This window comes from Procambarus clarkii, chromosome 15 (genome assembly GCF_040958095.1).
Source record: "Procambarus clarkii isolate CNS0578487 chromosome 15, FALCON_Pclarkii_2.0, whole genome shotgun sequence".
NCBI lineage: Eukaryota > Metazoa > Arthropoda > Malacostraca > Decapoda > Cambaridae > Procambarus > Procambarus clarkii.
Window position 1 is genome coordinate 1117706 of NC_091164.1, and position 10326 is coordinate 1128031.

General features: G+C 40.5%; 1 protein-coding gene across 1 annotated transcript in view; it reads right to left on the bottom strand.

Annotated features, from left to right (window-relative positions):
- The window catches only part of LOC123759020 (uncharacterized), a 151494-nt gene extending 146676 nt beyond the window's left edge, over nt 1-4818 (bottom strand). Inside the window, exon 1 of the mRNA XM_069324865.1 lies at nt 4750-4818. Coding sequence (XP_069180966.1) covers nt 4750-4762 — 13 coding nt within the window. The 5' untranslated portion in view covers nt 4763-4818. The remainder of the gene's footprint in view (nt 1-4749) is intronic.
- Between the last annotated feature and the right edge of the window lie 5508 nt (nt 4819-10326).

Consider the following 10326-nt stretch of genomic DNA (forward strand, 5'->3'; position numbering starts at 1 on the left):
TCAGTTGCTAAGGCTGTTGTGTCGCCAATCATGAAAACATGGTTAAAAAAAATGTTGGTGTGTAAAATATAATTTTCCCGTGTCACCCACAAGCTCACTATAGTGGAGACTGACCCAAGCTACAGTTGGCGAGCAAGTCCAGTGGATACAATATCCAAGATCAACGTCCATTCAACGTTGACTCAACGTGGAACTAACATCACTCTTGGATAAGTGTGCCCAGTGGGTGTGAAGCTCTCATACGACGGGTCAGTGCTTGAATTATGCATAAGACAATACCCGAGTTCTGAGGCCTTGATCAGTACGTGAGAGAACTATTACCTAGGGAGCCTGTCGGCCGAGCGGACAGCACGCTGGACTTGTGATCCTGTGGTCCCGGGTTCGATCCTGAGCGCCGACGAGAAACAATGGGCAGAGTTTCTTTCACCTTATGCCTAAATAGGTACCTGGGTGTTAGTCAGTTGTCACGGGCTGCTTCCTGGGGGTGGAGGCCTGGTCGAGGACCGGGACCGCGGGGACACTAAAGCCCCGAAATCATCTCAAGATAACCTCAAGATAGGACTATATAACCTATTCTCTATATTCTCTATCTATATAACCACCTGTTCATGCCCACTACTTGCAAGTCTCAATTACGATCTCCAAAATTAACAGCTGATTAAAAGAACAATCATATATAACGTCTGCTAGCCTCTATGATTTTTAATTTATAAAAACTGTTTACAGGACAAACCTGAGCTGTTTCTACCGAACACACTGTATAGCAACATGGCCACGAAGGAAGCCTATACCATTTCCCCCATTATCCTCTCACTGCAACCCCAAAACTCCAATTGTCAGAAAAATTCAAGACTTGATGCGATCAGTCCACACTTCGGAACAAAGAAAACGGGTCACTGCATTAGCCTACAAGAGTATTATTTTTCTTATTATTATTATTTAAAGATTAAGCACGCACCTATTTGCTTGCAGAATAGTTGCATTTTATATGAGGTGGCAAGAGTAACACTTTACCATAGCAAGAGATTACCAAACGTCTTGCACTGAATCTGAAATCCCAAATACATTCTCAATATGCTCACTGAATCCATTTGACGAAGGGTGTTGGAACTGATTCCCTGCCGACTCTTCCTTGATAGCTGGGCGCGACATTTCTCACGTACGGCTCGGTAAATAGCTACTTGGTTGGAATGTAAGATATTCTAATGCGACTGAGACCAAGGGGGACGATGTGACTTGCCCAGCGTAGCCTACTACGCCCCGTCTCCCACATCTGTGAGAATTAGATCAGCGGTGGACTCATGCGATGCTCATTTGTTTAGACAAAAAAATCGACAACACGATTATCCTCATTATCCTTATTTATCCAGTATACCGTGATTATTTTATCAATTATCATTATCCTCTATCCTTGTAATCTACAAACTTTTATCGTAGTTTATCCATTGTCTAAATTATCAATTATTAATTATCCATTATCATGCTTATTATTTAATGCTTTGATCATCCCTTTGTTATCATAAGTCTTATCCCCCATTATCAATTATAAATACAGTATAGTGAACATGCATTATCCAGTAATTATACATTGACCTTATTTATCCAGAATCCTTTGATTTCCCAGATATTATTAAGTAATCATACAATTTTTTCCCCATTTCATTTATTATGCACCCTATACCTATCCCGTGTACAGTTTGGGTATGGGGTGCATAATATATAACTAAAATGAAACAAAATTATACAAATTAAATACATGCAAGTCAATACTTCTTTAGGACATTTTCTAAGTTAATATCTGCTAGGCCATTTTCTAAGTCAATACTTGCTTAGGCCATTTTCTAAGTCAATATCTGCTAAGGCCATTTTCTAAGTCAATATCTGCTAAGGCCATTTTCTAAGTCAATACCTGCTTAGGACATTTTCTAAGTCAATATCTGCTAAGGCCATTTTCTAAGTCAATACCTGTTTAGGCCATTTTCTAAGTCAATATCTGCTAAGGCCATTTTCTAAGTTAATATCTGCTAGGCCATTTTCTAAGTCAATACCTGATTAGGCCATTTTCTAAGTCAATACCTGCTTAGGCCATTTTCTAAGTTAATATCTGCTAGGCCATTTTCTAAGTCAATACCTGCTTATGCCATTTTCTAAGTCAATACCTGCTTAGGCCATTTTCTAAGTCAATACCTGCTTAGGCCATTTTCTAAGTCAATACCTGCTTAGGCCATTTTCTAAGTCAATACCTGCTTAGGCCATTTTCTAAGTTAATACCTGCTTAGGCCATTTTCTAAGTTAATACCTGCTTAGGATACTTAATGTTAGAAAGCCAAATTCAAAACAGATGAAAGCCTTAAAACAAAATTATACCACGTCACCCACAAACTCCGTTTCTCCTACTATATTACTGCATAATTTATCCCTAACTTACAATATCTGTGTATGGGGCCTAATTACCGCATCACCCAGCAATAATTAGCAGACACAACTATAACAACTATGGCGGTATGTCCACTCACAAGATGAGTGGCGCTGCCCAATACTGTCACTATGGCGGTGTGTCCACTCACAAGATGAGTGGCACTGCCCAATACTGTCACTATGGCGGTGTGTCCACTCACAGGATGAGTGACGCTGCCCAATACTGTCACTATGGCGGTGTGTCCACTCACAAGATGAGTGGCGCTGCCCAATACTGTCACTATGGCGGTGTGTCCACTCACAAGATGAGTGGCGCTGCCCAATACTGTCACTATGGCGGTGTGTCCACTCACAAGATGAGTGGCGCTGCCCAATACTGTCACTATGGCGGTGTGTCCACTCACAAGATGAGTGGCGCTGCCCAATACTGTCACTATGGCGGTGTGTCCACTCACAAGATGAGTGGCGCTGCCCAATACTGTCACTATGGCGGTGTGTCCACTCACAGGATGAGTGACGCTGCCCAATACTGTCACTATGGCGGTGTGTCCACTCACAAGATGAGTGGCGCTGCCCAATACTGTCACTATGGCGGTGTGTCCACTCACAAGATGAGTGGCGCTGCCCAATACTGTCACTATGGCGGTGTGTCCACTCACAGGATGAGTGACGCTGCCCAATACTGTCACTATGGCGGTGTGTCCACTCACAAGGTGAGTGGCGCTGCCCAATACTGTCACTATGGCGGTGTGTCCACTCACAAGGTGAGTGGCGCTGCCCAATACTGTCACTATGGCGGTGTGTCCACTCACAAGATGAGTGGCGCTGCCCAATACTGTCACTATGGCGGTGTGTCCACTCACAAGGTGAGTGGCGCTGCCCAATACTGTCACTATGGCGGTGTGTCCACTCACAAGGTGAGTGGCGCTGCCCAATACTGTCACTATGGCGGTGTGTCCACTCACAAGATGAGTGGCGCTGCCCAATACTGTCACTATAGCGGTGTGTCCACTCACAAGATGAGTGGCGCTGCCCAATAAACTCGCCCCTCGGGGCAAAATTTTAAAATAAATAAATAAATAAATGTTTATTTAGGTAAGGTACATACATACAAGAAATTTTTACAAAGATTGGTTGACTTATAGGTAGAGCTAGTACGTACAATGCCTAAAGCCACTATTACGCAAAGCGTTTCGGGCATGAAAAAAAACTTAACAACTATAACAAGACCAAAGTAAACTCTCTATACAAGGATATCCCTTCAACCATTAAAGATTGACTGTTCATCTTGCACCTTAAAAAAAAAATTGACATCAAGTTTCCAATGTAAACTTCAAATTCTGTATTAGTTTACCGACTTGCCAGAGACGCTGTGCGTGTTCTGGGTTTAGCAACAATGTACCACTTAACAACCATAACCTCAAATACAATAACCCATTGTGCCCTCAACACCGTCAGTCTACCAGGGAAAGATCACGGACTCAGGTCCAGCAAACAACGGAGACGTTTGCATCAGCACGTGTCCTTTCTCCTGATACCTCTATCCCCCCAGCAATAAACAGGTATAATGAGGCAATATTTATACTCACCTAGTTGTGCTTGCGGGGGTTGAGCTCTGGCTCTTTGGTCCCGCCTAAAGATCCCGTCTTTGGTCCCGTTGTGGGTTGCATTCTGGGTAAGAACGGTAGATGGCCAAGAGAACACACTTTTAAGACTTTTAGGCTTCTTGTCCAGAACCATGGCAAAAAGTCAAGCCAATTAATTGCCAATTACTGCTCGAAACGCTGCGCGTACTAGTGGCTTTACAAGAATGTTATTACTATGCTATGTATCCTCACAATTCCAATATACCTTCTTGTATATATATAAATAAATAAATAAATAAATTAAGGAGTGCTGTGATTGGTATAGTTCTCCCGCCGCCTCACCACAGAGAACGGTCGTCATTCCGGCGAGAGAGAAAACCCACCACATTCTTCCACCCAGCCGCTCCCCATTGTTTATACACAATATACAACAATTACATACATGTCATCCTCTCGTTAGCCTGTAGATGAACCAAACCACTCCTTCTAAATCATCACCACGTGTCTCCACCGCAGGACAACACAACAATCAACACTTCCATAGCGTGAGAGTTGATGAGCGACCATCTGCGGCGCCACAGGTGACCACGCCCCACACCTTATATTAAACTTACCTCTTGTCACACCGTAACTTACCGCCACTTCCTTACACCCACCGGCACCGCTGTAACTTCCCTCGCACGCTCCGACCCTCCGTCGCTCACATCCTAGTTAAATACAAGGCCAAAAAGGACGAAATACTTACACGACTCAGACATGGCGCTGCTCGACGTCCTCCTCTAATTCTCACGGACTTAAAGCTTATATACTCGCTCCTCAACCTCTCCCTTATAACATATATTTAATAACATTTATCATCCCCTCTTCGTGTTCTCTATCTTAATAACTCTTGTGTTGCTGCTATGATAATGCTCTGGTAATTATGTCTTGTGTTTCATGACAATCTTGATAGTGTTTTACTGTTGTGTTAGGACTGACTTGAGACGATGACCGCAAATTACATGAAGGGTTGTTAAGGCGTACTCAACTGTAATTATATATGTCAAATTGAGTCATTTTTAATGCAGATTTAGGGTGTATTATTTGAACTTGGAGAAGCTTATTACAAGTGTCATTATAATTAGTTTTATTAGTTATTAATATGAGTTGAATAATAATAAGTAATACTAATTATTATTCTATATATATAGTGATAATGATTATATATTGCTCCACTAGTGACCACGCCTCGACATATATTACATATATATTACTCATATAATTAGCAGTAGGCCTAGCTATATCATCATTACCATATCCTGACTATCGAATTTAAGCCATCATTTGCAAAAAAAAAAAAAAAAAAAGAATTAGGCAGTTTTTATCATGAGTCAGAAGTGATATATTTTATAATTTGTTTTGAATTAAGGCAATTGTACTTCATACATAGCCTAGATACGCCTATGTATTTATAATGCCGTAGGCTTACCTGTAACAAGCTTTTGTATACAAAGTGGTCTCCGTCCTCGGCTCACAGACGAGTGACCCCGGGTTCAATTCCCGGGCAAAACAGAAATGGTTGGGCAAGTTTTCTTTCCCCTGATACCTCTGTTCACCTGCCGGTAAAATAGGTACCCAGGAGCTAGGCAACTGTTGTACTGACCTGGTTGTGCTTGCGAGGGTTAAGCTTTGCCTCTTTGGACCCGCCTCTCAACTGGTGTACAGGGTCCTGAGCCTACTGGGCTCTATCATATTTACATTTGAAACTGTATGGAGTCAGCCTCCACCACATCACTGCCTAGTGTATTCCATTTACTAACTACTCTGACACTGAAAAAGTTTTTTCTAAAATTCTAACGTCCCTGTGACTCACTTGGGTACACAAGACTCACTTGTGGGTTACATTCCTGTGTAAGATAGCTGGCTTAGGAGTACCTCGTTAAGCCTCAATACAGGCTTCCTCTCCCTTACAAAAGGAATTATATCGATTCTCTGTCAATATCGCCAGTGTGTGTATGTTTCCAAATAACCCAATTTTAATATTATGCCATTATATATTTTTCAGTGTGGACAAAAACTTCAAACCTCATTATCCCTCGAGATAAATATAGTAATGAGAAGTACGAACATTATGTCCCCAACCACTTATAGGATAGCATTATTTATTTCCTTGACAATTCAAGCACTAGGCTACACATTCTATACATTAGTACGTTTTCAATACATTAGTACGTTTTCAAATGATTCAAACTCACATATGTTGACCTCAAATTCCCTCTAGAGAGTTGCAAAATATCTCAGAAAACACAAGAAACGTGTCTCGTTAGTTCGAGACTGAACTAACCTAATTAGAAGAAATGTCATGTCACTGAAGAAGCCTAAATGATGTAGACTGCATCATTATTCTTTTGAACAAATTCTTCTTCTTCTTCTTTTTCTTCTTCTTCTTCTTTTATTATTATTATTATTATTATTATTATTATTATTATTATTATTATTATTATTATTATTATTATTATTGTGCTTGAAGGAGTAGCTATGTTTGCTCATGGCTTCAAATGGAATTCTGGAAGATGGACAGAACAACTGTCTATCTTCCAGATCCGATGTACCCCGTCCAAAGCATATGGTCACATTTACTGATGCGTCATTTCAAGTTCAAGTTCAAGTATGTTTATTGAGATAAGAAAGAAATACATCTCAAAGGGATAGAGTGGCTTAGGCTATTTCTACCCCCCCCCCCCTGATGCGTCATCTGCTCTTGGTACCAAAATGGGTGTGTCAGGTAACTCAGGTCGCAAGGGAAGCCAAGTAATTAAATTTAGGAGGGTTCCTGTGACCGAAATGGGTTCTTCTTATAACATGGTCAGGCATTAGGTTAGTGCGTTTATTATGTTCCCCATACCCATACTGTGAGCGGTAGTGGACCCCCATACCCATCCTCTGAGCAGCAGTAGACCCTATACCCACCTGTGAACGGTAGTGGACCCCATACCCATCCTCTGAGCAGTAGTAGACCCTATACCCACCTGTGAACGGTAGTGGACCCCATACCCATCCTCTGAGCAGTAGTAGACCCTATACCCACCTGTGAACGGTAGTGGACCCCATGCATACCTATCCTGTGAGTGGCAGTGGACACATATTCATCCTGTGAGTGTTACTGGAAAGGATTAGTGGAATAGGCTTAAGAACTGAACCCCAATATTCGTTTAGCTAAACACTTTAAAGTAATAAGATACAGTAGTTACAAATTTGTTAACATACAATAACTTTCGATTCACAGTTCTGGTTAGATAATAATAATAATACTAATAATAATAATAATAATAATAATAATAATAATAATAATAATAATACCTAAGTTTCTAAATCCAGCGTATAACTAGTTTCCAAAATACATTTCAATCAAGCTATGTAGTCACAATGAATTCAGGAACTGAACCTCCAATGAACATCAGTAGTCCAAGTCATTACGACTATATAGCACTTAGAAGGGGTTAGGATAAGGCTCCAATTGACTGGAGTGGAGAGTGGAGTGACAGTTTTAGCATTCCGTCCTAAAGCGGAATCCTAAAATTCCGTTTAAGGAATTGAGAAATAGAATGAAATGTAATAAAGAGAAATATAATCTGATTGAATTAACTGAGATAAAGAACCAGACTGACATGAAAAAGAAACGCAGACTGAGTTTCGAAAGGCAGACTGACCATATACAGGTAAGTAATTATATCCCCTTAGGGCAAGGCAACAGGTATACGAGTCTGACCTAACCTATAGTAAACCCGTTTTCTGTAGTATCCAAGCATTAGCACAAATCTTCTGTCATGCATTTACGCAGCAACCATCGCTAACTCTTGAGATCACGGGGATGATAAGATGATAAGGTTATGCGTAAGCAGACATCCTCCATGTGTTCGTGTTAAGGAGGCGATGCTTACGGTCGCCCGGTCACGGGATACCTCCATTAACCCCCGGAGAGGAAACTTTACCTACGCCTTATCTTGAGATGATTTTTCAGGGCTTTAGTGTCCCCGCGGCCCGGTCCTCGACCAGGCCTCCACCCCCAGGAAGCAGCCCGTGACAGCTGGCTAACTCCCAGGTACCTATTTTACTCCTAGGTAACGGGTTTACTGTTACGCTTTCACCATAAGGGTGAAATTTTCAGGATTTTTGTCAATTTCTTTTATTGAATTTTAGTTATATCGTGCATTATTATGTCTCTTGGTCGAGGTACTGTTTCAAAGGCTTAGTCAAATTTGTATTATTAAGTGTTTATATTATTTTATGTACTGTAGGTAGGTTGTTTGCAATGTTAAATGGGATTCTTGTAATGTTATTTGTCTATTTGTACTCACAACATTCGTGCGTCCCTTGAGGGACTTGAAGTAGAGGAGGGTAGAAATAGCCTAAGCTACTCTATCCCTTTGAGATGTATTTATTGCTTATCTCAATAAACATACTTCAACTTGAACTTGAACTTGGTAGGTTGTTTCTGTGGTAGGCTGGTTAAGGTTGTTCTCTAGACGCCACTAACGACTAATTTGTACGACTTGACATTAAAATAGGAGTACGACCCAACACGGCTTATCTTAATTACTATAGTGTCTAATACCCTTTGACAATTCTATTCTGTTTTTAACCCTGTTTTGGGAGCCGGTCGGCCGAGCGGACAGCACGCTGGACTTGTGATCCTGTGGTCCTAGGTTCGATCCCAGGCGCCGGCGAGAAACAATGGGCAGAGTTTCTTTCACCCTATGCCCCTGTTACCTAGCAGTAAAATAGGTACCTGGGTATTAGTCAGCTGTCACGGGCTGCTTCCTGGGGGTGGAGGCCTGGTCGAGGACCGGGCCGCGGGGACACTAAAAAAAAAAAAAGCCCGGAAATCATCTCAAGATAACCAAGATAACCAAGATAACCCACCTCGAGAAATGCGTACAGTCTGTAATGTTTATCATTATATTTGTTGAGTTTCTTGAATTGTGAATGTAAATAATTGTAATTCTCTGGAAATATATATATCAATTTTCAGCAAAAAGCAATGTTACCTGTAATGAATGAATGGAGTGAACAAACTATATGGATTGTAAATACATCAAAATGCAAAAAATAGTACAAATATGTTAACAAAGAAGAATTCAAGTGGAAAAAGTATAGTATATCAAACACGGACAAGACAAATAAGGCGCGAACACACACACACACACACACACACACACACACACACACACACACACACACACACACACGATAACCATAATTTTCTGCCGGGTCAGGTGGTACAAAAACAGTCAGACGGGTATAACTGGTTAAAGCGTCCTCAACATAAATGCCAAACATCGTCACAAAAACATTAAACTTATACATATATATATATATATATATATATATATATATATATATATATATATATATATATATATATATATATATATATATATATATATATATATATATATATATATATATATATATATAATGTTGATCATTAGTGGCATATGCAAATCTAGCTAACATTAGCCTTTAGAGATCTGTTTAAGGAATTATTTAGAACCTTGTACACCATTCCTGGAGCATTGCGGATGCAGCGTACTCTAGTCGAGCACAAGACCAAGTTGGAGAAAGTTCATAGGTATGCAACCAGATTATTTTCAGAACTATGTGGTATGACTTAGGAGTTAAGGCTACGTGAATTGAACACCACGTCACTGGAAGGCAGAAGAGTTAGGGGAAACATAATTACCACAGAAAATTATCGGAGAATTTAAAGGGCACATTAAAACAGAGTATTAAGCCATGAGATGGTACTTGGACAAGGAAACAGGTGCAAATTGAGGACCAAAACGAACCTCAGAAACATTAGAAAGAATTGTTTAAGTGATCGAGTAGTTAAATTGAAATATATTGGGAAGTGATGTGTTGGAGGCAGATACCATACAAATGAAGATATGGTAGAGTTCAATAACCTCAGAAACCTGTACACGAGTTGATTGACAGTTGAGAGACGAGACCAAAGAACCGAAGCTCGACCCCTGCAAATGCAATTAGGTGTATACAATCAGGTAAGTACAACATTAACGTCAAACATCGCCACAACAAAGGAGGAAATGTAAATGTAAAGGAGGAAATGTATATGTTTATCTCTCAGAATGTTCAGTAATACGTTTATTGCTTGTGATGTGTGTCTATGTATGTATTAACACGATGTACTGAACGGGGTGAGAATAGCTTGAGCTACCTCATCCCTTTGTGTGTATTTTACCTCAATAAACTTAATTTCAATTTCAATCGCCACAACAACGTTTGAAACTCCCTCCAAACCACGTCGCGACCAACTGACTCG